Source organism: Fonsecaea monophora (genome assembly GCF_001642475.1).
Source record: "Fonsecaea monophora strain CBS 269.37 chromosome Unknown Scaff117, whole genome shotgun sequence".
NCBI lineage: Eukaryota > Fungi > Ascomycota > Eurotiomycetes > Chaetothyriales > Herpotrichiellaceae > Fonsecaea > Fonsecaea monophora.
The window spans coordinates 1-26,418 of record NW_019174048.1 but is presented as its reverse complement, the minus strand read 5'-3'; the positions used below and the strand labels follow the sequence as shown (position 1 = coordinate 26,418).

General features: G+C 51.8%; 8 protein-coding genes across 8 annotated transcripts; 3 read left to right on the top strand and 5 right to left on the bottom strand.

Moving 5' to 3' along the window:
* Nucleotides 1–104: 104 nt before the first annotated feature.
* On the bottom strand, nucleotides 105–1,435 carry AYO21_10339 (dimethyl sulfone monooxygenase SfnG; the record flags this gene model as incomplete). The annotated part of the gene is made up of 3 exons (XM_022660260.1): nucleotides 105–634; nucleotides 701–1,314; nucleotides 1,365–1,435. 3 exons carry the CDS (start codon nucleotides 1,433–1,435, stop codon nucleotides 105–107), a joined length of 1,215 nt encoding a protein of 404 aa, XP_022507410.1.
* A 1,310-nt stretch (nucleotides 1,436–2,745) lies between these two features.
* Nucleotides 2,746–4,026, top strand: AYO21_10338 (hypothetical protein; the record flags this gene model as incomplete). The annotated part of the gene is made up of 1 exon (XM_022660259.1): nucleotides 2,746–4,026. One exon carries the CDS (start codon nucleotides 2,746–2,748, stop codon nucleotides 4,024–4,026), a length of 1,281 nt encoding a protein of 426 aa, XP_022507409.1.
* Nucleotides 4,027–5,006: 980 nt separating this feature from the next.
* Nucleotides 5,007–7,255, bottom strand: AYO21_10337 (hypothetical protein; the record flags this gene model as incomplete). The annotated part of the gene is made up of 3 exons (XM_022660258.1): nucleotides 5,007–5,054; nucleotides 5,105–6,430; nucleotides 6,482–7,255. 3 exons carry the CDS (start codon nucleotides 7,253–7,255, stop codon nucleotides 5,007–5,009), a joined length of 2,148 nt encoding a protein of 715 aa, XP_022507408.1.
* Nucleotides 7,256–12,837: 5,582 nt separating this feature from the next.
* AYO21_10336 (hypothetical protein) lies at nucleotides 12,838–14,349 on the top strand (the record flags this gene model as incomplete). Its single annotated transcript, XM_022660257.1, has 1 exon — nucleotides 12,838–14,349. The coding sequence occupies one exon, from the start codon at nucleotides 12,838–12,840 to the stop codon at nucleotides 14,347–14,349; it is 1,512 nt and encodes a 503-aa protein (XP_022507407.1).
* Nucleotides 14,350–14,916: 567 nt separating this feature from the next.
* AYO21_10335 (hypothetical protein) lies at nucleotides 14,917–17,410 on the bottom strand (the record flags this gene model as incomplete). Its single annotated transcript, XM_022660256.1, has 2 exons — nucleotides 14,917–16,851; nucleotides 16,907–17,410. 2 exons carry the CDS (start codon nucleotides 17,408–17,410, stop codon nucleotides 14,917–14,919), a joined length of 2,439 nt encoding a protein of 812 aa, XP_022507406.1.
* A 357-nt stretch (nucleotides 17,411–17,767) lies between these two features.
* Nucleotides 17,768–18,730, bottom strand: AYO21_10334 (hypothetical protein; the record flags this gene model as incomplete). Its single annotated transcript, XM_022660255.1, has 2 exons — nucleotides 17,768–18,315; nucleotides 18,370–18,730. 2 exons carry the CDS (start codon nucleotides 18,728–18,730, stop codon nucleotides 17,768–17,770), a joined length of 909 nt encoding a protein of 302 aa, XP_022507405.1.
* Nucleotides 18,731–20,421: 1,691 nt separating this feature from the next.
* Nucleotides 20,422–24,361, top strand: AYO21_10333 (hypothetical protein; the record flags this gene model as incomplete). Its single annotated transcript, XM_022660254.1, has 10 exons — nucleotides 20,422–20,714; nucleotides 20,776–20,896; nucleotides 20,963–21,460; nucleotides 22,372–22,501; nucleotides 22,568–22,972; nucleotides 23,035–23,120; nucleotides 23,182–23,515; nucleotides 23,591–23,770; nucleotides 23,880–24,100; nucleotides 24,158–24,361. The coding sequence occupies 10 exons, from the start codon at nucleotides 20,422–20,424 to the stop codon at nucleotides 24,359–24,361; spliced, it is 2,472 nt and encodes an 823-aa protein (XP_022507404.1).
* A 304-nt stretch (nucleotides 24,362–24,665) lies between these two features.
* On the bottom strand, nucleotides 24,666–25,971 carry AYO21_10332 (hypothetical protein; the record flags this gene model as incomplete). The annotated part of the gene is made up of 5 exons (XM_022660253.1): nucleotides 24,666–24,874; nucleotides 24,938–25,199; nucleotides 25,256–25,296; nucleotides 25,394–25,555; nucleotides 25,641–25,971. The coding sequence occupies 5 exons, from the start codon at nucleotides 25,969–25,971 to the stop codon at nucleotides 24,666–24,668; spliced, it is 1,005 nt and encodes a 334-aa protein (XP_022507403.1).
* Nucleotides 25,972–26,418: the final 447 nt, after the last annotated feature.

Genomic DNA, 26,418 nt, shown 5'->3' with positions numbered 1-26,418 from the left:
CAGAGTGTGCATCGTTATTTGAGGAGCGGACTGGATGGGTTCTCAGAAGATTTTCCACCCCTTCCAGCCAACAGAGACTGGAGGGAGTGTCTCTGACGAAACTGTTATACGCTCTTTGCCTCTTCAGGCTTCCTGGGCTTGTACACATCGCCAGTTAGTTTGATCTCATACTCCGCGTCCTTCCCTCTGCCCTTTGCCTCCAGCTTCCGCACCAAAGGAATGACCTCCTTTCCAAACTGCTCAACCTCATCGTCGTAGTGGAGAAAGGCAGTCAGCAAGATACTAACACCCAGGCTCTTCAGAAGCAATATGCGGTCGGCGATCTGCTGGGGCGTCCCGATGAGCTTCGTTTTGAATCCATCATTGTATTGCACAAGATCCTCGAACTTGCTGTTCGCCCACATGCCAGTCCTGTCGGCGGTTGATGCACCGGCATTCTTCACTTGATCGCCGAATGCCTCAACAGCTTCTTTGTCCGCCTTACCTTGAATTTCCTGTAGGACACGGATTGCCTCCTCCTCGGTCTCCCGCGCAATGACGAACCCGTTGACTGCGAATTTGACTTGATCTTCTCGGCCTTCACGACGAGCACGCTCCTTGACATCAGCGATCTGCGTCTGGAATCCCTCGAGGGCTACAATGTTGTCCCCGTCAGGGTAAGTGGTCTTCATAACAACTGTCAGGTGGGGCTATATCTTACTGTTTCCATTCATGAAATAGTACGAGGACACTGTGGCGGCGTTCTCCCTCGCGTCAATCGAGTTTCCACCTTGAAAGATTTCTGGGTGATCCCTGCCTTCCCACTTTAGAGGTTTGGGCTGGAGCGTATAGTCGTGAAACTGGTAGAAGTCGCCTCGGAAAGTGAACTTGTCTTCTGTCCAGATGCCCTTGAGACAGGTGATGAACTCTCTCGATCGTCGATAACGTTCAGCATGATCGAGCCACCACTGGCCAATGCTGGTGAATTCGGCCTTGAACCAGCCCGAAACGACATTGACTGCCACCCGGCCGTTGGAATAGTGGTCGATACTTGCGATCTGCTTGGCTGCAACGGCGGGGTTCCAGGGGCCGGGCAGGAGTGCGGCAATGAGATTGAGCTTTTTAGTTTGGTGGAGCAGAGCTTGAGAGAAGGAGACAGGCTCATGCTGATTCTCTGCTCCGTAGCCAGACATAAACCGGATTTGTGAGAGAGCATACTCGAAGCCGACGCTCTCTGCTGTTTGAGCGTACTTGACATTCGACTCGAGGTCCCATTTGGTCCGCTGCGGGATTTTGGATATGACAAGCCCGCCCGACACGTTGGGAACCCAATAGCTGACAGAAAGGTGAGTGCTAGATCAACAGAAAGAGTGTGCAGACCATACGCAAATTTAATCCGATCTGGGGCCGAGTTAATATCAGCCTGGTCGGTAGGAACGACAACGTTGGAAGCCATCGGCTCAGCCTTGCAAATTAGATATCGGGCGAAAAGTATTCACAAGTACCACCACGTCCCGCAAGGCTTTGATGTCTTTTCGACGGCACGAATTGCTGCTCTCGACTTTTTCAATGAAGATTATTTTGACGTTTCATTCCCCTTCTCTCAGATGTCTATTCGCTTGTCTGAAAAATGTCTCGAGCGGAGAATCTGACTTGAGGGACAATGAACTGACGGACAAATGGAGCTTAGTTGTAATACTCAATTTTCCAAGCAGAGAACTGTTTCATTGTGTCCATAACTTGTGCACGTTGCGCCAATCGAAGACTCGCGCAGCGGAGCAAGAGTCGTGCAGCCGAGAATCACGAGAGCGCTGCTCCTATCGACCCCGCAGACAGACAGACAGAGACCCAGTGCGAGAGGGCAGGCAGTATTTGTTAGAGGTCATGATGGCATACGGCATCAAGATTGCGTCGTCAAAGTGACCTGCCATTGGTGTTCGATTCAAAGTCGAAATGCAGCTACCAAGGAGTCCGCGATGTTGTAGGCCAAAGGTGCGATGCTCGTCATCGTCAGGTTGGATGTTGATTGGCTATAAGCCAGGAACAGAGCTTCTTGGAATGGCACTAAAATGCCTTGCGAGGAGTCCAGACAATTGTCCTATTGTTGCTATACAGGAGAATTTGAGGAGAGGAGTAGATGCATCTCTAACCATCGCAACACACTCGCTATTCTCTAGTGTCTGGAATACCTCGAGCAGCTGGAATTTCTCTCATCGGGACTAGTCCGGAATCGCTTCAATGCTGCGTTTGTCGCCTCAACCTGGTGGAAGATGGGGGCAATACTGCAACAAACCAGAGCCACCACGATGTCTGGGAGGGAATATCCACCTCAGTCCAATCTTTTGACATATTGATCAAGTCTCTCCAAGCACAGGCGGGAATTGGCAGGCTTTGAAAATCGCTCGCTGTACATTCGAGATTAGGATTCGCTCCGGACACAATTCCGCATCGTAGGTTCGTATTCGAAAAACTGTGTTGGAATTCGTGCTCGACTGGGTCGAGCACGTCAGTCGAAGAGATAAACGACAAGAAATGGCAGACAGAACGCCCAGACTATCCGATGTTTTCCCTTTACCAGAGGGCAGATACTCGACATGTGGTCTGATTAATCTGCCCTCGCGCTTTTCGTATAAGAAGCAATACTTCGAGTGTCGTTAGCGACGGTCCACGCAACTCTTGACTTGTCAGATTACAAAGTTGGTTGTTTTTTTCTTCTTTTTGAAGGAGCTTTTCGACCCCTTACCCAGACCTGTCTTGTCAGTGACCATGGGGTCAGTCGAAACTCCCAAGACGGCCGCTCGCGTCGACCAGCAGGTCGATTTTTCCAAAGCAGGGCTGCCTAGTACTTCAGAGGAGTGGATTGCGCGCGCAAGAGATGTTGCTCAGATTCTCGCCGTGGACGCCCCCCAGCGAGATATCGAGAACAAGTCACCATCCGACGAGATTCAGCTTCTCAAAGCTTCCGGGTTAACGAAACTCCTGGCACCCAAGGAATACGGCGGCGCTGGTCAGGATTGGTCCATCGCGTACAAGGCTATCCGCGAAGTGGCAAAGGGCGACGGCTCCATTGGCATGCTTCTAGGCTATCATCTCCTGTGGTCCACGACTGTCAACGTCGTTGGCACTGACGAGCAGAGACAGCGCGTGCAGAAATTGATCCTAGATAATAACTGGTTCATTGGCGGCGCCGTGAACCCACGCAATGCTGATCTCAAAATCACCATTGATGGCGAGGAACTCGTGTTCAATGGTTCCAAGTTCTTCAATACTGGAGGCGTCGTGTCCGATGCCACGATTCTCGAGGGCGTGTTAGATGGTACCGGGGACCATATTTTCACCATTGTACCCACAAAACAGCCCGGAATTCAGTTTGGCCATGACTGGGACAACATTGGCATGCGATTGACCGAATCCGGGAGCGTCAAGATCGAGAACGTCCGCGTCCCTTGGACAGACGCGTTTGGGTGGGATAGCAAGACCAAGAAACCAATTGACGCCGTGTTGAAGGTTCCTTTCGCCTCCCTCTTGCTACCCACCATCCAGCTGGTTTTCTCCAACTTTTACGTGGGCATCGCACTGGGTGCGCTTGACGAGGCCAAAAGATGGACCACGACCAAAACCCGCGCGTGGCCCTATGGGGGGGATAACAAAGAAAAGGCAACTGACGAGCACTACATCCTGGCGCGTTACGGGAACTTCCACGCGCATCTGAGGGCAGCTGAAGCACTGGCAGATCGTGCTGGTGAGGAATTGCGGGACGTATACCGGGACCATAGTGAGAAGAGAGACGTGAGCGCTCGGCGGCGGGGAGAGGTTGCGGAATGGGTAGCGAGCATCAAAATCGTGGCCACAGATGTCAGCCTGCAGGTGACTAGTAGAATCTTTGAGGTCACTGGTGCCAGCTCCACGGCCAGAAAAGTTGGTTTGGATCGCTTTTGGAGAGACGTGAGAACGCACACTCTGCACGACCCAGTGGCGTATAAGGAGCGGGAGCTGGGGGCCTTTTATCTGCTGGATGAGGTTCCTCAGCCGACCTGGTATACTTGAGATACTGGCCAGGGAAGGACTGATTTTGGACCACAGTGTCGCCCCTCACAGACCTCGAGTAGCTAGACTGATTCAAATACCTGGCATCGTTGCTTGCACCAGGAACCTCGGCTTTCAAGGCTCATGGGTGTCGAGATGTCTGTGTTGCCATCATCAATGGACAAGGCCTGTAATCCACGTGACTTTTAGGGCACGTGGTAAAAACGTACAAAATTGGCCATTCCAAATACAACCTAGTGGGTGCGGCTCACCTTCCCCTTCAGTGCTCTGAATCAAGATCAGCCTTGCCAAGTCAGCCTTGTGAGAAGTATGGATGTGCAAAGGTGAGAGGAAGTGCTTTCAGAAGACGATAGAACCAATTAGTTTCCTCCGCGAGAGAAAGAGCTGCATGCTCTCTTCTCCCTCTGACAATAGACCAAATGGGCACGAGAGAAACCCAGCGGCCCCCTGGTCTCCTACTTGTACTAGGCTAAATATCATCCAAGCCGGTTCCAATAGAAACCAATCTGGGATGCCCGTCACTCCAGTGACAAAGTTGAGTCAGGTGCCCAAACCAAGTTGTCCTCGATTAAGAAAAAGGGTTGGCTGAAAGGTCCAATGCTGAAATCTCCTTCCCCCAGAGTGGAACCCAAGATCAACATGTATTCTCTCTTTATGCCGCCTTAATAACCATCCTTGCGTGGTTGTCGCCCTGCGCCAGACACCTTACTTTGAACCTAATTTCATGATCGAGGTGAAATGCAACGAGAAAGAGCTTTTCTAAATGTACACAGGGCCTGAGTCGAAAAGAGGCCCCCGACGAACAGTTTCGTGCTGTTAACAAGCAACAGAAACAATGCTTTGCTGCAAATGTACTGCAAGGGTCGTAGGAATCGTTAGTGTTCTTGGTGACTTGTCTCAGTGATCACTTTGTGCTCAAGTGTCAACTCGGTGAACAGTGTGATATGTCTAAGATCGCCCGTTGGTGTGACTCGTGCGCACTAAAAGAAATGCGTGTAGACTTTGGATGACTCGTGAACCTCCATTTCCTGTAGCACGTTAGCAGTGTTTCAATCTCAGAGCAAGGCATGTGGCGCACCATCTTGAAGGTATTGAGCTCCTCTTTGATTTGCTGTGCTAGCATTGGAGTCAATCGATTGCAAGTTGCTATCTCACCCCGTCGATCGTATTCTCCACTAGGCCAGGTATCATAAAACTGAATTCGTGGGCTGAATGAAATGTTGCGAATTAGACCCTGCGGGGTCACTGGTGTATTCTTCGAGTCTAAGCTGCCAAGTCTAGTCATGGAAGAAAAATAGTCGTCATGGTCGCTGCTTTCAATGGTGATGGAGTCGGTTCGACGATGACCGGATCGTGGTGGTTCGTCGGCAGGTGTGCTAGGAGCACTGGATTTAGGTGAGTCGTTCATATGAGGAATTTGCGGCAAGTTGAAATCGGGAGCCTTCAAGTCCTGTGGCTTGACCTTCGGGGATGGTTGATTTGAATCCGTCCGCTTGAGGATGCCTTTCTTTACAGCGGCTAGGACCTCAGCACGCTCTTTCTCTCCACCAACAATGCTTCGCCGTGATCGTGTATCACTGGATACGGTACCACTATCAAAGGAAAGTTTGGTATCGATGGAATTGCGCTCCAGTTTGGGGAAGCCAGTACCTCCTCTAGCCTGCTCGTGAGGATTCGCGTTGACGTTGACATTCTCTCTCTCTGCTTCGACTGTGACCATTGACACCTGGGCTATCGTCGCTGAGTTGACTGGCGCATCGGCTGCAGGTACACCCACAACAGATTTTGGCCGGAACAAGCCCACGAGAGATCGAGTGCCCTTCTTGACTCCCCTCCCCATTTTACGGAGCATAACCGAAGCCGAAGAAGCAGTCGAAGAGATGGACAAATTGTCAGTCGAACCAGTAAAGAAGTTGCCCTGACCAGAATAAATGCTTTCACCCAGTCCAGCGGCTTCTTGCTTTTCAGCAATACGCGCTTGTTCAGGCTCCAGCTCATCCTGGTATCTCGAATTTCTCTTGGATTGTGTCTGATTGTTTGCAACACTCTTCTCAAGATTGTGCTGTGCAGTTGCCTTTCTAAGTTCTGCCGCGCTACCAAACGAAAATGCCCTCCGCAATTTCGACTTGGGCTTCTTCATTTCCTTATTGTTTACTGCAGCGAGTTGTTCGACAGCAAGGCTATGTGGAGCGTACGCTGGTGAAGCAATTGAGGTTGCAGCCGCTGGACGTCCTTCGTCGGCGTTGTCAGGGGGAATGTTTACAGGTCGGGATAATGGAGATGGCTGGCGAATGCTCGAATCTCCAAGACGAGGCGGTCCAGCAGGTCTCGATTCTTGCCTAGGGGAGGAAGAGGAGGAAACGGGGCCAGGAGGGGTGGCCACGGATGGCTGTTCTGCTCGAGACTGTATGAATGTAAGTAAGCATTTCTCACAGCAGAACAGAAGAAAACTTACGGAACCGGGTCGGGAGGAACGAGCAGACACCGAGGATGTCACGCTGTCAGAACTCGAGGTGTGTCTGTGATGACTGGGTCGCTGAGGCGGGAGTAAAGCACCTCCTTGACCAGGGGACGAATCGAGGAACGCCTTTGGGTGAGGAGAGACGGTTTCTTGGTTATCAGAAGCATGGTTCAGACCTGCCGTCTCGATGCTGCCGAAACTACGTCTCCGATACCTTGCAGCCAGCTCTGCGGGCTGGGGCCGAACCAATTGGAGATCATCAGCACTGGAGCTCTTAGGCTGAAGACTAGTGCCTTGCTGTGAGCTTCGGTAAGACTGCTGGGAATGCAGAGACGGTGTACTATTGGACTGAGTAGGATGATTGTAAAGAGAGCCGACTGCCGCCATTCCAGAGCCCGATGGCAGAGTAGAGCCTGCAGGAATACGGTTTGATCCGTTCTCTGGGTCACTTCGTCGCACATTTCTTCGATAACGATCTGGCGAAGGTTTCGGCGCAGTTGTCGATGGAGGACCCATGAAAGAGCCAGAGGGTATAGGGGGTAGTCCCAGCGACAGAGGACGATTTCCAGCATCGACATGTGTAGAACTATTCGGAGAGGAAGGTTGCGAGGAAGGTGACGGAATTGGCTGAGGGGCTTTTGGGGAAGAAATCGAGCGCCCGGTATTTAGAGCGAATGGGCGAGCATTGGGATTGGCGTTGAGATTGCTGGTGGCCAACTGCGGTGTGGACGTGAAGGCGTAAGGGGCAATGGGACCACTAGCTGGCATGCTCTATACCCAGTGGCAGGCATGTTATATCGGCTCGGTTGGTGGCTTCTGGTCTGTCCTTGCGAGGCCTGAGAAGGATACCCCCCAGAAGACGAGGGGCGACCTAGCATTGTAACCGTCGTTGTTTGGGGAGGAAGTGTTTGGACCAAAGCAGCCATCTTCTGTTTTGGCTGTGTTCAAGCACAAGTTGCCTGGTATGAGCCAGGTCGTGGTAGGGCAATCTTGTTTCAATTTTGGGGGCCGGTTAAAGGAGAGTCTTTCCTCGAGGAATTCAACTGCGGATAGCCAAAGTCAGTATTTCCTGAGCCAATTTTCAGGTTGGCCCGAACTCGACAAACTGCGTAACTTAGAAGCACGCACATTGTGGTATGGTTATTCTCTTCTCTCTTAAAATATGGCACCACGTCTCGACATGCCAGGGTCAGAGCGTGGATCTGTTCAAGCCCCCTGATAGATGGGGGTTTTGCTGCCGGGTTTCCAAGGAAGCCCTAGACTGAATAGGAATTGAACGAAGGTAGATTATGTACGTGACGGTAAGAGTCGAACGTCGAACAAGAAAAAACGAAGGGCCTGAAGAAAGTCGTCTTCACAGGAGAGAGAAAGCTTCGCAGGGGAAACCTGGTAGCTCAAGAAACGAAGGTAGACAGCTGCGGCGCGAGGACAAGAGCGTTAAGCGAAGGCGGCCGTGGATGGGATGAAATGCAAAGAGGAGGAGAAGAGGAAAGAGCAAGTGATAACAACGACGACAATAACGAAGAGATTGTGTCGATTGGATGGATATAGAAGAGGGGGGATGGATGATGGCGGGAAGTGGTGTTGGTGATGAATTGGAAGTGGACGATAAAAGAGGGAAGGAGAGGTTCAACCGCAGTTTGGCACAAAATGGCCCAAGCACCATTCAGGAGACAGGCCCAAAAGGCGGGAGTTTCTTTTTAGGCGGGTTGGCTAGTTGGCTAGTTCCCGATCGTGTCCAGCGCACTACCACGACCACTACTCGTAAAAGGGAGTACCAAGGGGAGTGGGATACGCGTCCTGATGCTTGATGCTTGATGCGTGATGCCCCAGGTGGTTGATGCTCGAGGCCTGTGGGTGCTCTGGGTACAGTTAAGGTTAGTGACGTGCTAGGCATCTACCTAGTAGCATCAGGGCTCCCACTGCGCCTGGCAGCCATACCTACCTACGCGTGGGTAGTACATAACTGTCGTGAATCTGGCCCGCCCCATAGCCCGGCGTGTTCCCTGGAATGCACCCTCCCCATATCTCGCGTCTGACCCTACCCGTATTATGCATAATAATAATACAGAAATTACTCCTTTTTCTGTACCATTGGCACCTCACCACTCCCCCTTTCAGACCGCGTCCAATGACTCTGAGCATTTCGTTCTCTCATGTGTTTCAGATTAGGGTTCGCTCCAGAGAGAGAGATCAGAGCACGCTCAACGCGCGCTCGTAAACAACTCAATGCTGACACCCATCACAGGACTCTTGCCTCCGTCCATTTGCTCTGACTGGCGGTCATGAACCGCGTCCAACAAGCCACGGACTCTCATCGACTGACCACCCTGGTTGTACCTACGGAGCACTGGCCTGTTATTAAATATATCGTGGTCCTTAGCTACTGCACTGTCCTTAGCGATCACGCGGAGATGCCTGGACCCACGACTCGTATTTCTTTGTGAGCATGACGCAGACACACAGACCGCACAAATTCCAATCTCTCTCTCCACAAGTTCCGATATGGACAAACGCCGGAAGACGGAGAGTCAAAGTGGTAAGACTGACTCTCGAATCGATCCGACAATTCCAGTGGGAAGGAGAGCCCCGAATACCAACTTTTCCCTAAAGAGGTGATTTATGGTTCGATCAACATTTGCAGTCCTCTATTAATTTTCCCTAGAACTTTCAGCATCGAACGTCCTCGACACAGGGACACCTCGGTCAAGTAGTAGTTGGTGCTGCCACGGAGTAGGAGGACCTGTTCTCCGTAGCGAGTACCTTGCGCGCATATGGGGAAGTTCCTGGGCACACATCCATAGGTTGAGGAACCGAACAACCGAAACAAGTTCGATGCTGATCACCTTTAGAGGCGCCCACCAGGCTCTCTCGGGTTAAGTAGAGCCCCGCAGCTATCACACCTACAGATCGCTCCCGCCCTTCGCTGCCTCATCGTCCAGATTGCTCGTTGAAAAGAGATGGGATGGACATTCAGGATCACTAGGGCAGGGAAGAAGAAATCACACTTGTGCCAAACAGGCATGCAGTTGCAACAACGTGCAGGGACCCGTCGAACACATTCATGACATGTATAGGGTCATACGAGGCCAGGACACCGAAAACCCTGTACGATGATGCCCATCACTGTTTTTCCCTTGGGCTTGGCCCTCCCCCTTGTACGGAGTAACGTCGCCTCACACGGCCCCAGAGAATGGATCCAAACGCACATGAAATCCAAGCAGCAAGCCCGTGCCCACTTCAAACTAGATCCATTCTGATGTTGCGTCACTTGGGCTAGCCTTGGAATCGTCGCTGGTTGGTTCTCTGGAGGCTTTTTCTTGCCGAAGTCCTGCCTACCTGCAGCCATTGGTAAGGGAAGATTCACTCGAGGTAGGGATCTTGACACCAACGCATCCACACGCTGTCACCTTATAGGTATCAATACAACGAATACTCGTAAAACATGGGTCGTCGTCCGGGTCCATTTTACAGCATGGTGGTCTTTTCAGCTGAACAGCAAAGATAAAACAGACGGAGCAAGGACCCTGATAATCTATCTGGCCAGTCGCCACTCTTTATCTCCTGGTCTAGATCGATTACACTAAGACACATGCACATGGAAGCCGCCTACATATTTCCCTCTCACATGCGATAAATCGGCACCGAGCCATGATGCATGCATTCGTCCTCCGGAGAGGCCTGCAGAATGCATGTTTCAAGTCCACGCCACGAGCAAATCAGCTCTTCCGACGAGCAAGCAGAAGTAGTCCTGCGCCGTGACCACCACCGTGCTTTTGACATGCCAGGTCTCCGCATGACTCAAACTTTGATTTTTAACGGCTTACCCAACAACCATGTGTCTATTCTGCCGATAATGTGGTCTCCTTGGTCTTTTTCTTGCTTGTCCAACTCGAACAGATGGCCTCCTCACATTTGAGCATTTACTCGATGTGTCTCACGTGAGAACCATGCAAAAGGAGAGCCTGGTATGATTCCCTTGAGCCGGAGCAATTATTATGTTGTCCAGGACCCTTGTGGCTTCTTTCATGCAACAATCAGGCACAGATGGCTCCTGACCAACCGATTTGTCCGCACAAATCTTTTCTAACGATTCTCTCCTCCGCGGGCGGAAATTTTTTCGAGGGCGAAGCCGGTGCTTGTCTTGATCCAGCAGCTCAACAAATTATTTGAGTTCTGCCACTGGCTCCAGATCTTTCCGCAGTCCGTGAACTTGCGGGGAACCACTGTCAACATTGCAGCTGCAGCGGCACAAAGACACCACTCTCGCTCCAGAAGATTTAACTATCCAGAGCAATGAATTGTGGAACAAAGAAATCGCCGTTATCGTCCCTTTTCTACTGACAACCTTTCTCATCCTCGTCTGTTTTGGCCCAATGTGCTCAGAGTTCTTGGGAGATGCCCCGTACTGTACAAAGAACCCCTGCGAACCACTGCGGGGCACTGCCTGGGGTTCCCTGAAAGCTCTGTGGCTCCATGAATTGTGTATGCCGGATCACATGCATTTCCGATGTTGATTGCCACCGAGAAGACGTGATCGGCCGACTTTACACCAAGGTGACAGGCACAGGCACCATTTCGTATGGGCAACCCCGACAACCGATTGTGTGAGATGACAGACGTGAGAAATCAGTTCTGCTTGTTGCTGCTGCTGATGGGGGCAGCATCATGCACGATACCACTTTGCGGTCTTTTCGATTAATTGCATTAAATTAATCTCGAAGATTCCGATCCAGCTCTGGCAAAGAGTGCGTCTGTTCAAGCCCTTCGAACCATGACAACAAGAACAAGGTTCCAATTTAGGTATGGAGCAGACGATCTGCTTCCACGCGAACACGTTACCTAGCCAGTGGTGTCATCTGACCCAATATTGAGCTGCCGCTTTCAGCTCAGCCAGAGATCAAGTTTTTCTTCGGTGAAACAACGTGGAAGATTTCTCGCCTAAGCGTCAATGATTGAAGCTGGCTATTACACACGAAAGGTTTGCAACAAGCGATATTCAGGGCAAGGAAGGTAAGATCTGACTCACAAGGATCTGCTGGTAGGATTGTCCCAGGACTACGAGCCTGACAAGGACAAGGATCATGCAATTTGACTTGAGTCCGCCCCTCTACTGCACGGTTTTCAGAGCATTATCGGTCAGAGATCAACGGGTTCAGATCAAGTCAGCTTGCGACCTGACCACGTTTCGATATGTTATTATCAAGTCTTTGCTCCCAAACCTACCAGTTCCCCAGGTAACCCAAGCTACATCATTGTGATTTGCACCAAGAGTCATATGAACATCCAGATTGCTAGGCTTGTTCTGCTGTACGACGGGATGGAAGTTGATCTTCTTTTGTAACGTGTTCACCTCTGAGCGAATACCTACCTGCGAGTCCACCCACGACCTTTGCAACATCCCATGCCAAACACATACGTCTCTTGCGTATCAGAATTGACTAAGCGGGTGTCAGAGTCGTCCCCTCGAGCAGAAGTTTCTGAGATTGACTGACCGCCTGTTGGGAGATTCGGACTCATCGAATGTGTTGTACAGACCTGGTTCTGAACCCGACTGAGCCGCATATCCTACTGCGGTGCTGCGCTCACGGCGTTACGGCAGGCTCGCTATGAGATGGTCACACTGCGCAGCCGTTTCCGAGAGCAAGGCTCCAAACCGATGGTTTGTGTAGCTTCCCATGCTGGAAGCAAACAACAAGCAAAGGAAGGCGTTGGCAGACAAGTGGTACCTCTGTGGCTTACTCTCAAGAACCAGGCGACTTCGTGTTGATGGTTCCGATCTAGGGTGACACGGCGGTGGTCATGCTCCCTCACTCTCGGCTCGGACGCCCGCTATGCTGCAGAACACTCTCACCAATCCAAACAATGTTGCATCCCAGGGACACCCCTATCGCCGTCTCGTCCGTCCATTTCTAAGGCCCCCTGGAACCCTATGGCCCCCGAGGCTTATTCCGCAATTACTAATTAGCCTCAAAGCTAAGCTTTTACTGTCCCACTTTGCCAATTCCTCCTTCGATTGGAATTTCCTTTTCTGGACCATGTCGCGATGTGTGATTTTGGATTCTGGCGCGGGGCAGTGTTGAATACTACCAGCTTTATCTTCGCGCTCCTAGCCTCAAATGGCACAAAATTGGTGGTTGCCTACGTTTTTCTTTTCAGCTGCATACCCTATCTCTGAGTAGATATATACCTGTCAAAGTTCAGGAAAATCGAATTTAGACAGACAGAAGATACAACATACAGGAAGGACAAAATTCCAACGTCTTCTTCAAATTTTCGTGGTGCATATCGCAGTTCTTATATTCTGCCTTGCAGAGTGAGCCCCGCTCTCGCCAAAAAGTCTCTCAATCATGCCTATCATTAGCAGACTCGTCAAAGGAATCGGCGCAGGCATTGGAGCAGCATCAGAGGCTATCGCCGACCACAAGGAGAAGAAGGCCGCCAGGGAGCGCGGGGTTTCTCCCAACCCTCTAGGCGAAGACGAGGTGGGGGAAAGCTCTCGGTCTGGATTCGAGTCTGGCGCCCAGTCTGGCCACTCTGAAGACAAGAAATCTCACGCTCACGCCCACGACGACAAGGACGACGATTCCTCGAGCATCAGCAGTTCAGACTTGGACAATGATACAGCAGAATGGGCCCTCGATGAAGTAGCCGAGGAGCTTAACCAACCGCCTCCTACATACGATGAAGCAGCAGCTACGAGCCCTGCATCGGACGAAGAGGTCGCCAGAGCCTTTTTGCACCAACACAAGATCGTTCCGGCTCCCGCCCGACAATTCACCAAGCTCCCATGTCCAGTCATCCTCCCGCAACGTCGACCCAAGGACAAATCCCGAGGGTTCGTTCGGGCGTATGCACCTCTACTGGGCGAATGCGCAGGTATAGACCAAAAGACGTTTATCGATTTCATCAACGACCTGGACGTGGCCTCCAAGGCCAGTCCGGTCTTCGACGTGATCAACCTGGCATGCTTCGCCGTCGGGCTAGTGCCGAATCCAATCACGATGGCCGTTTCCATTGCGATCCAGGTCGCCAGCGGCACCGGCAAAGAGCTCCAGTCGCGCTACCGGCGCAACACGTACCTCGACCAGATCAACGAATCGCTCTTCAAACCGCGCGGCCTATACTGCATGATCATGACCTTCAAGCCCGACAACCCGCACGATCCTGTGATTGGCATGGACTTGACGAACCTGGGCCTCAAGTCCAGCACCGACCAGGCTCTCGTCAAGGCGACCTCGATCCCCGACTCGGACCTCAAGCAAGCGCTCGCCAAGATCCGCCTGACCTCCGGCGTCAGTCGGGGTGAGCTTTCCCTCCCGGAATCTGCACCCCTCGTCTACCCTGCCCTCGACGCCGCCGCTCAAGCCGCGCTCGACAGTGCGGGGGGTACTTCGGGCACCACCGAAAGCCTCCTCCCCGAGAGCACAAAGGACAAGGTGCACTCCTCCTCGGGTTTCCTCGCCAGCTACCTCGACCGCCGCGCCCAGGCCTCGTACGCGGGCATGCACCCTGACAGCCGACTCGTCATGCCCCCTCCGGAGAAGAAATTCGCCTCGCGGTTCTCCGACCCCAACCACCCAGCCAACTCGGGTACGATCCTTGGCCTCCTCACCGGCGGCCACTTTGACCCGAAAGCCAAGCGCCGCGGTCGTCGGGCCCAGCGCCAGGCGCGCCGCCGCGGCTACGAGCTCAGCGAGACGGACGTGCGCAACGCCGAAATGGGCAGGTTGCCCCGGCGCAGGAAAGGGGTGATTCGGCGCGTGCTGCACAAGAATATTCTCTACCTCACCGTCGTCAATCTACCCACCGAAAGTGAGATGAGGGAGAATATGCAGGAGCTAGAGCGAGAGGGTAGGTAGGTGGGTTGGGGTGAGTTGGCACAGCACAGCACAGCAGAGCAGAGAAGAGCAGAACAAAGTAGGAGTCGTGATATACTGCTATATACTACTCGGTATGTATGTATGCAGAGGAAGGACTCGGGTTTTGGGGTTGGTTTGGCCTGGTCCGAGTGGTACGGTTGAGCCTCGATCGATATACTTGGTAACTATATACATAGCAAGAGAAGGGGGAGACGGTGCAATGCGCATACCTCACATACCTGTGTACATCCAGGCTGATACTGACCTGAGAATCCCATGGCTTTTTTGGCCACAAGACATGTCCGTCTATCAAGTGAACAGGGCTACCAAGCTTTGAAACGCGTGTTTCCATTGATCTGCCGGCATTGCCTTGGACTGTGTCACGAGATTCGTATTACTCGTTTGGTTGTCCTGAGCCGATATCCTGGTCCATCACCCACAGATTGTGGGTGATATTGATAACAAAAAATCATCATTCTTTTTCTGGGACGTGCTATCTCCCTTTTTTCAGTTCTGCCGGGTCTTGTACCTTTAGTACCTACAGGACATAACGCAGGTCCGTTTCATTCACCTGCCGCCCGAAAACTCGGCCTTGTAAGCTTGAATACCACCCTTGGACAGCTCTCTCAGCGCCATGGTCGCGTACTGGCTCGAGCCAAGCTGGAATTTGAGCACTGCTGCCAATTTCGCGCGCTGTGGGTGGCTGGGAGCAGTGATCTCGGCACCGTTCGTACTATTCGCGTCGACGTTTGCAGCCGCCGTGCTCGCTCCGTGCAGTAGTGGTTGAGGTGCCTCCTCCAACGAGACGCCGTCAGCGGCCTTTGAGGATGAACCGTTCTCTCCAACAGTGTCGATTGCGTTCGCTTTCTCCCGTCTAAGCCGCTCCATGTCCGTCTCCACAAACTGCTTGTCTCCGTCGCCGTCGCCGTACTCGTGGACGCCGACTTCGAACGTTTCCCCGATCCGCGCCACCATCTTGCGGTACCCGCCGCTCAGACTAAAGTCCTTTTGCTTCCTCCGCATACTGTACGGGTCAAGCCCGCCACCGGCTTCACTGGCCATGAAGGTCTTGTACCATTCGCCGCTCGCGTTGGCCGGGTAGACGACATCGAAGCCGGGCAGGGGGAGGACAATGTCAAAAATGGAGTACTGGCCACTCTCGGCTTCGGTAGCGGTGAGTGCGCGGGCTCGTTCGAACCTGTCGTCCACGTCGTAGGCGCGGTCATCGCCTGACGGCTCAACGACAATTTCCCCATCAGCATCCACCGTTTCTTTTGATGGTGCCTCGTCGGCTTGCCTCTCCTTGTGCTCGGACACCAGCACGAGATCGCCCTCCACGACATTGCCGCCAAACAACCGCCATCGTTCCCCTACTGCAAGATTCCACACAAAAGACTGATATGCATGGACATACATGAGTCTGAGGTTGCGCTGGATTGCAAGGAGAGCACCCAAATAGTCCTGCGGCCGCTTGCCCAGGTGTCGGATTAATGCTGTCTCGGCGGAGAATTTGCGCGGGATCTTGTCAAGCGCATCATTGATCTTGCCGGTTGTTCGCCAGGTATTGATTCCCTCAGCGCGCGAACGGTCATCCTGGCTCACAAGGACACCCGAGTCTTTGGTTTGTGAGGCTTTCAGTGCCACGGCCGAAAATTCCAGAATAGCATCGCACGCACCCTTGAAGTCTTCCTTTAGAATCTTCAGTCCGACAACATCAGTGCGTGTGGCGAAAGTCCCGAACCGCTGCAGCCCATAGTAATTCAAGAAGCCATATTCGTGAAGATGTTGAAGCGCCTGTGACAGATAGGTTTCGATGGCGGCTTTCTCTTCAGCGGTGCTCGTTCCGGAGGCTAACTCAACAAGTTGGCAGTCTCTCAAGGTGACCACAAATTCGTTCCCAGTTAAATCGCCAAGTTCGAGCCCGTGTTTCTGGTACTCGAAATCTCCAACGGCCGCATATCGTAGGGAACGGTTCAACGCAGCCAACCGCTCTGCCTCGACACGGAACGCACTGACTCTCTGTACGGTCACAGCACGCCGATCTTTCGTGCCCGCGAATTGAAACGTCTTGTTGTTTGTCTTGAGTTGCTTGGTCAGGTAAGAGATGACTTCAAGCGTATCCTTGTTTTCTTTGTAAAGAGTGAAATAGACGTATTCCCCCCCACGATCTATCCAACTTAACTTTCCCGGGCGTGAGGACTTTTCGTTAGATTTTGACCAGTCGCGATTACGATTCTTGTTGGTTGATGACGATGCCGCAGTGAGAACCAATATGCCCTCGTTATCTGTGCTAGAGTCGATCTTGCTCTGAAAGATGCGGCGGATGTCCTGATGAATTTTCCACCGCACGCTGCGGTCTGAGGTGAATGATGTCCGAACTGTGGAATAGTCCCGAGATTTCTTCCCCGGATTCCGCAGGATGGACTCATAGAGGGTGATGATCTGTGCCACAGTCTCCTCGCTGAAATACTCGACTAATTTGGCGCGATCATCGTCGGAAATCTGTATCGTGTCAGTCTGGACAATCTCTACCCAGGGAACCCTGAAAGAGTATTACTTCGGAATTTTGGACGCCAGAGCCTTCCTCTCTAGCAGGATCTGAAGTGCTCGTATTTGTTGTCTTCTCCACCTCTCTCAAAGTCTCATCTTTCGGCGCAGATGGCTCCGACGCATTTGCCTCGTGCTCCACATGCCTTGAATCTTTTGGCGCCGGACCTTCTGAGTCGTTATTATGCAAACCATGTGGCTGCAGGCCTTTCGCACTCATTGATCGAAGATGCAACACCGTTCCGCCAGGTAGGATCTCGTTGACCAAGAAATCTGTATATCTCTTCTTGAGAATCCCTTGGAAAAGGCTTTTGGATCCGTCGACGAAGGCCGTGATACCTACTTCGCGTTCCTTTACGCTGTCGTCCACAACTAGATTCCCGGGCACAATGGCCGGAGCACCAGCGGGTTGAGCGGACGGAGCCATTGAGGCGGTGTCACAACTGCCATCTGTTTGGGCTATGTCGAGTTTGGCTCGTTTTGCCGGACGCGAGTCAGATGTGCTGCCTTCCATCTTTTTCTAGGGGACCACAGAAGGCTGTCTCGTACTGTTTGAGAGGATACTGTGAGCTGTTCGACCGACAGGAAACATGACCAACATTTGAAATTTCAGTGATGCCAAGAGATAAATACGGCTAAGCTTATTGTGGGATAGCGCGCCCCTTTCTTTAACGCCTTACATTTGATGTGGTGAGTCACATGTTCGTGCCTTGGAAAAGCAAGTGAGGATCATATCTTCGCGGACACTTTGAGATTCTGCAAGGTTCTTTGATAGCGCCCCGGCTTTCGAATTGTCTTCGTACTGACAGATTCATTGACAGAGATGTGGCTACGCTCTGAATCCCAGCATGTAAGTTTGACCTAGCTATATCTACTTATTTCCCACACTGGAGCTGTTGCTAAGAGGTTCTACCAATACTTTCACAGCATTGCTTTTGTCGTTGAGTAAAAGCTCAAACCCTTTCGACACTACATCCTCCACCGGTATCTCTGCCGAGATGAGTCTCTCAGGCCGATGGATTTCGCCTGCGGCAATCGCGTTGATGACTTCCTGGAAGTCACCCGGAACGTAAGGGAGGATACCCACGTATTTGATCTGCCCCAAGACTATCTCATTAGGATCGACCGTGGCTTTGCTTTCCCATAGAGCAAGACCCAAGACGGTTCCTCGTTTTCGGACTGCTGCAAAAGCGGTGTTCAATGAGCTTTGGACGCCAGCGCATTCAAACACAACGTGCGGTCCTCTGCCATCGCAAATGCCTTTACTGATCAGTCCCACGTCGTCCCTGGTCGGATCAAAAACATGTTCAGCCCCAAGGCTCTGTGCAAGTTCTAAGCGTCCCTTGGCCGGATCAGACACGAGAATCTTGCCTGCACCAAACGCCTGGAGGCAGAGGATAGTCATCAAGCCGATAGGACCTGGGCACAAGGTCAGAAGATCCAATACTAACGTTTTGCGAAGAATGAACAAACCTGCTCCAAGCACCAGCGCACTTTGGCCAGCCTTGAAACCTGAGGCTTTGATGGCTCGCCATGGCACAGTAAGCGGTTCGACGAGAGCTGCCACTTCAAGCGACATACTATCTGGAACTACGTGAATATTCTTGGGTGGTAGACAGACGTACTCGGCCATTCCGCCTCCGCCGTCCCAGCCACTGAAGCCAACCACAGCAAGATTTCCGCACATGACGGGGAAGCCCTCTTTGCACTCTTCACACGTGCCATCTGATATACACGGCTCGACGGCAACCTTTTGCCCGACTTTGAAATTCGAAAGTCCCTCCCCAACTTCCACGATGGTACCAGAGAACTCGTGGCCTATGGTGCAAGGCATGGTGGCACCCGTCAAGTTGTGTGGCGTTGTAGGGACCCAAGACGGCCCGGTGGTGTACTCATGGAGATCTAATCAATCGCCAATCATCAGCAGCTTGCCCAGGGACTCGTGGCATACAAAGCGAATGACCAAGTATCAACGAACCAGTTCCGCAGATACCAGTGAACCCGTTCTTCAGCTTAATCCAACCGGGTTTGCACTCGGGTTCTGGAACATCTTCAAGCCTGATATCCCTGTTTCCGTGATATCGGAGAGCCCGCATATTTCTGCTTGTCACCAAAAATGCTTGGGTTGGAGATTGACCACAAAAGGTGCATCTAACATCAAAACTTTGAACCTGCGAAGTCACTAAATGGCCAGCACAAACTTCGGGACGCGGGATGGGAGACCGGCGCTCGTTTGCCGGACTAAAACTCTGGGTCTAACTCAGACAAAAAGATGTTCATGATATTATCACGGCTTGCGATTCCCGTGTTGGAGTTGCCTATGGAATGGTCAGTCTCTGCTAATTGTCAGGAGCATTATACTGAGGTCGACTTCCTTGCTGCTTTCATTATGCCTGCAACTATGTCCAATGCCTTGTGCCAGCAAATCAGAGCATTTTGTCACCAAGTGACGCAGTTGCAGGATCATTGTTGAATCAGTACACATGCCCTCGACAGTGGCAGATGTCGTCTTGTGGTGGACGACGAACCCAATTGAATCATCCATGCCTTACAGAGCTTGTGGACTCTCTAGTGAGGGCAGCACACTACTAATGGTGGATCCGGATTCCGATTCTCTCATATGTGTTGCAATCCAGAAAATTACAATGTGACAGTGTGAAGGCACGACGGTGTCTTGGTGCTGGCATTTCCAAGTGACGTTAGAGACGACTTTGTACTAGACAGAGAAGGACATCGAAAGCTTTACTCCACCAGAGGAAGTACTCTTAGACAGCTTACGCAATTACTCACGTCATGGCTTCCTTCTTCTACCATGGCCGGTGCAAGGCGACTGCTAAAGTCCTCAACACGAGTGAGGCTCGCTACCCCTCAGCTGAACAGAGGGTGATTTCCCTACCACCTCGTACTTGGCAAGACAATGTGTTGGAGCATATGGATACAGACCCGCGCCTGACCTGCTGTTGTTCACTCGGTTTCACCTAATTGACAGGGTCCAAGCATTGGTCAGAGCTTCGAAAATGTGCATCGTTTCCCCCAGATGAAGATAGCAGAACAACCCTGCGTGGTGGCATGATTTGGCGATTGTCCTTCATTTGCACCAGAAGATTCTTCCTGGTGGGATTCAGTACCTGTGACTGCAAGTCTGTTTTGAAGAATGACCATGTCGGTCCTCACGTATAGGTCATACCGGGGGCGAGTCGTTCGGGCATCGATGACCGAGAAGAGGAGGTCCCACTGCCTCTAAGGCGGAGAAGTGCATGTACCGACTGGACGACCAAGACGATCATCTCAGAAATAGACACAGAAAGCATCCAGTCCGAAAAGGTCTCGGCGCCAGGTGGTTTGTTTCACGTCCTTTCGGCCAGTGGCAAGGAAATGTCAATACAGCATGAAAGTATAAAAACTGTCGTCTGCACTCGCTGAGAGTATGGAACACCACCGCCACTTTCACAAACAGCGTACATACTTGTGCTTTAGAATCAGTTCATAGCTTTTGGCTTCAGGGTCTAATACCACTTCGTCGGCATGGCTACCGAAACCCTTACCCTCCCTAAGGAGCCGACCACACTCAACTACTACCTGGAGCTGAAAGATGGAGGCATAGTTCAAACCTACCCAGGAACGGCATTTGAGAAACGCAGGAAACATGTCCCACACGAAATGTACATTCACGACATGCGTCCAGCACGCTCCGAATTCACCTTTGACACGGCTGGATTCGAGCTGGTCGACCATGTGTCCAAGGAGAAAGAATTCGCCGACGAAGAACATATCAAACAGGTCTACTATCCGGAAATTGTCGAACTTGTCAAGAAAGTGTAAGTCACCCATCAGCAACGCTATGTTCTTGACTGATTTCGGGCCTTCCTCCCACTACAGGACTGGAGGAGATCGTGTCCATGTCATCTCACATCTGTCTCGGCGTGATACGACTCAAGCGTCACTGAAGGCCTCGGAGGGCAAAGCGGATACTGATTTCGTCACGGCCACGAATCCAGCTGTAAGTCACCATCCTTCCCGAGGTTTGACAGACGGACAATGTGTTTTGACAAAGTTCTCTTGACAGAGGTTCGCCCACGTCGATCAATCTTACCGCGGCGCTGAACAACTTCTGTACCTCAACCTTCCAGAGGAAGAAGCAGACAAAGTGGTCAAGAAACGATGGGCCATCGTCAATGTCTGGGCCCCCATTATCAAGAAGGTCACGCGCGATCCTCTGGCCTTTTGCGACTTTCGTACCGTTGATGAGAGGGACTTCCGAACCGTTGTCGCCAACCTGCCCCCCAAGGGCGCAGGAGAGTACGCCAACGTGTCTCAGAACATGAGTCACAAGCAGCGGTACGAGTACAATCTCAACGGGGAAAAGGCGGCAAGATATGAGGTTACAAATATGGCGCACAATCCCAACCAGAAATGGTACTTTGCCAGCGAGATGACTCCCGAGGAGGCGTGGGTGTTTAAGATCTTTGACTCCAAGAAGGATGGCCGCGCGCGATGCGCCGTACACTCGTCTTTCCCGCTTGCGAATCAGGACGAAGAGGGAGAACCAAGGACTAGCGTTGAGGTTCGTACCTTTGTGTTCTGGGATAACGAGGAGGCTGAGTAGTTGAGAGGAAGGGGTTTTTAGCCTAGTGCGCGATATATATATCCATGGCATCGACCTTTCAATACTTTCAACATGATAGCATTTGGTGTGTCAAGCCTAAGTTCCTCGATCTAGCCCAGTTCTGCAGTTCAGCACAAGTCGTTGAGGATATTGACGGAGAGTATCCTGTCCAAAAATCGTCATTATTTGCGAAATTCCAGTGAACCGCCTCATAGGGGCCTATAGCTTGTGAATTCTATTCCTCCGAACGTCGTCACTAGTTGCGAGAACTTCAGGATCCCTGCCTCAGATACCGTGCCTGGTAGAAGAAAATATGTCTACAGAGATCATTAGAGAGCAGAGCTTTCAATGTCCGGTTACAGTAAACACTGTAGACGAACGTTTGGTGCGCAGCTGTAATGTCCCAGCATGATCCATTAACTGACAGGGTAAATCTGTCCAGCTGCCACTCGATGGTGCATACGACAAGCCCCCGTAAACCCAACCCCTAAGGGGGGACAGACAGCAAATTCGGCCTTCGTTCATCTTGGATCCGGGGCTCATTCGGTATGAGTGGCAACAGCCCGCGCTCTGGCCGTGAAATTGTTCCTACGGAGTAGAAGGTGCGGAGAAGACTAATAAGAACAGGCTTGCCCGACGGTGATCGATTCCCGAACCTTGGCTTCACACCCCAGTTGGGTGCCCAGTGGCGTGTTCCGTAAACCAGGGTGTTGAAGCCTTATTGAACTGCCATCCCATCTGAAAGTCCTTTGGAGTATCGCCAGAAAAAAAAGAGATTGACCAACTTGAAAACCCTTGTGGATGCTTGTACACCTTCAACACCAGTTGTGATAGTCCCTGGCATTATGGGTTCCATTCAACAAGTACAGCCGGATTATGATGTCCTCATTATTGGTGCTGGGTTGTCGGGATGTTATGCTTCTCATCGAATGAAGCAGTTGAATCTGACGCACAGAGTCCTCGAGGCAGGCACGTCGGTCGGTGGTACTTGGTACTGGAGTCAGTCAGCCTGTCCTTCGCTCAAAGCGGCCTTACATTGACTCCAAGCTCTTTCTCTAAATCTAGATCGCTATCCTGGCTGTCGCTTCGACTCCGAGTCGTATTCGTACGCATTCTTCTTTTCCAAGGAGATGCTAGACGAGTGGACCTGGACGGAGCATTTCGCACCACAGGCCGAAACCGAGCGCTACATCAGGTTCATGTGCGACAAGCTCGAGTTATGGGACAACATGCAGTTCGAAACACGGGTCGAAAAAGCGCATTGGGATTCAGGGAATCTCCTCTGGAGACTCACCGACGCGTCTGGAAACGCATACACGTCCCGCTACCTCATCACCTGCATAGGCGTGTTGAGTAATCCAACCTTGCCAAATATACCGGGCGTACAAGACTACAAGGGGACGGCGTATCACACTTCTCGATGGCCCAACGAAGAGGTCAAGTTCGAAGGCAAGAGGGTGGGCATCATCGGTAAGATCGCTGCTCACGCACCACTCGAACAAGTTCTGACTATGTGTCCCGCTCGATTATAGGCACTGGAGCCACGGCCATACAAGCCATACCAGTGATAGCTAAAACGGCAAAGAGCTTGACAGTATTTCAAAGGACAGCAAATTGGGTAAGTAATGGAGACTTGCCTCACCCAGAGACGATAACTCGTGGGCTAAGCGTAAATGCAGGCGATTCCACTACTCAACAGTAAGATCGAGGAAGAAGAAATGACGTCGATTCGAAAGCGATACCCTGAAATGTTGGAGACTTTGAATCGGACCAGAGCGTGCTTTTTACACGATGCAAATTACGACTCAATATGGGATGCTACTCCCGAGGAGCGAGAAGTCTTTTGGGAGAAGTTGTATGCGACGCCAGGGTTCCCCATGTGGCTGTCCAACTACAAGGAGATCCTCGTCGACGAGAAGGCGAACGATCTTGTCACTGCATTCGTGGCTAAAAAGATCCGGGCACGAGTTCATGACCCTTGGACGGCGGAGAAACTTATCCCTAAGAACCACGGTATGCATATTTCCATCTGCTGAAATTAATCAATATCGAACCTGAGTTGAAAGACTGGGACTGACTTTGGCTTAGGATTTGGGACACGGAGAGTCCCAATGGAGACTAATTACTACGAAGCATATAACCAGCCCAACGTGCGCCTCGTGGATCTGACCGAGACTCCCATTGAACGCATCACAGAGAATGGACTCATTACCACTCAAGAGACGTTCGAATTTGACATGATCATCTATGCTACAGGCTTTAATGCCGGTGAGTGGTTGTGCAATCCAGCTTCTAAAGGATCTTTGGCGTCCAGTTTAGCTGACCAGAGGCGTTTGAGCACCAGTGACTGGAGCATTTGATGCAATTGACTTTCGAGGCATTGATAACCATCGACTTTATGACGAATGGAAAGACGGCCCAAAGACATTCCTGGGCCTGACGGTCAAGAACTTCCCCAACATGTTCATGTCGATGGGGCCCCATCAAGCTTATGGAAATATCCCTCGCAGCATCGAATTTGCCGTGGGCTGGATAGCAGAATGCATAGAGTACTGTCGGGCTCACGGCATCACTCTCATCGAGGCCACTGACGAAGGAGTAAGTTTTTTGTCCTTCACGTATAGCATACCCTTTCCGCTGACAGACCGAAAAAAGGTGCAAGAATGGACAGACCATGTTCATGACCTGGGCAAAGATCTCTTGAGTACCAAGGTTGACTCGTGGATGACGGGCGTCAATCGCAATGTGGCAGGCAAGGAAAAGCGAATCGTGGCCCGGTACATGGGGTCTGCGCCAGAGTTTCGGAGGAGGTGCGAAGCAGTGGCAGCTGCCGGGTACAAGGCTTTCAAGCTTGCGTAGGAGATGTTCATTCAGACGTCAATATCACGATAGACGCTGGCCCTGAACTCTGCATCTGAAACAACCCCTAAATATGTCAAAGGGGGGATATGGAAGTCTCAGCTTATCAAACACCAAAATGCTTCTCACATGCGAGAGGCATAGCCTTTTTCATGCTTTGAGGCTATCTACTTTGAAAGAACCACCACGTTTACGGTCTTGTATTGATGAAATATTGAGGAATTGCTTACGGTCTGAGGCATCGATCTATTCTATCAGATAATTGACGTTAACCGCCCTACTGGAAGGTTTACCACTGACAACTTTAAATCCTGGCGGATGCGCTGAGATGCTTGACAAAGTCTACCGTGCTTTTCCAATACTGTCGCGTCTGTTCCAGGGTCGGAACCAGGTAAAAACCGTGCGGCAATCCGGGATATACTTTTTGAGTGACAGGCACACCAGCATCCTTGAGTGCTTCCGTGTAGGCTAGGCCTTCGTCTCGGAGAGGATCGAGGCCAGCTACTTGAATCACTTTTAGGCGGGTGGTTAGAGAGTCTGGATGATTTCTTGTCGGTTGGTAATACATTGACTCACGAGCGGGTGGTAGTCCAGCGTGACTCTTGGACAAGAGTGGGCTGGCATACACGTCTGGGACGACCTCGGGCATGTAATGTTCCCAGAACCAGTGCATCTTGGGCGCGTCGACGACGCTGGCACTGTCGTTTTGTTCGTAGCTGCCGTACTCGTATTTGTCTCGGGGGAAAAGATCCGGGTGGCAGGTGACGGGGATGTTCAACACCTGTCCGATGATGCCCGACTCGTTTTGATCGCGGGCCATCAGGGCGAGGACAGCCGCCTTACACAGTCATTTCCTCAGTATGCTTCTTCACCGTTGGGTTCACGTTGTCTTACGATGTTGCCTCCGGCACTTCCTCCCGCGACGATGATTGATTCTGGATCGATCCCCAAGTCAGAGGCATTGGCCTTGCACTTGTGAGCAGTTAGAGATTTAATGCACTAATTTGGAAACCTGGGGGGAAGGACACAAACTTGCCCATTTCAAGGCATCAAAACAGTCGTTGACCGCGTAGGGGAACTTGTACTCCGGCGCCATTCGGTAATCGACACTGACGACCACGGCCCCGCCGCCATGTGCAGCAGCCAACATGCGGTTTTCGACTTCTTCGACCTGGTGGTTCCCCAGGACCCAGCCTTTTGGATATAAGTCACAAGTATGAGCGAAAAGGTATATATATCATAGAGAGCAGGGGGGAAAGAAGGAAATATCAAGATTTACCCCCTCCATGCGCTTTCAGAACCAACACAGCCCCTGCCCTGCTCTGCATGGGCCTGTAGATCCGCAAACCGATCGTTGCGCCGTCTCTGGTCGACATCTCTCGATCTGACACTTGGTAGTCCCTTCCCGCCACGGGGACGTCTTCTGGGAGCGCCGGAGGAGCATTTCGGTACGCAGTTTTCAAATCGTCCAGCGACAAAGACCACAGCTCGGAGAATCTCTTGTCGAGAGCGTCTTTGAGAGTTGCGAATACGGGGTCAATCTGGGACAGATGGCCGTATCTGGGTTTCGGCTGGGCCGTGGTTGTGCGATGGCGGTTGAGTTGAACCATGGTGTTTCTTTCCAAGGGCGATCCAGTATACGAGGTACAGTATAGATCCAATCAGCTTTGCCGCTTTTCGAGAACCTTTCTAATAAATCAATAACGGGGGGCGAGCCTCGCCCTTGCTCGCCCTCTGCTCGCTAAGCCGCTCGCGCAACTGGTTCATTATTTTCATCGTCTCGGTAATCGACCCCCGAAGAAAGCCATTGTGGATTCGACTTCCAACCTTGTTATCCACCTGTGGGTGACCCGCTAGTACCTAGGAAGTTAGGTAACCAAGTTATCGGGTCAGGCCGTATTTTTACAATTACGAACGCGGGGAAAAGGGGTGAATGGAACGGCAAGGCAAACCCCTTGGGTGCGCGGGGTAATTGTTTGCACCTAGAACAGCGCCCGTTCATCACTATTACCCTCCCAACTTAGGTGGGCTTGGGGGGGGGGGGGGGGGGAAGGACC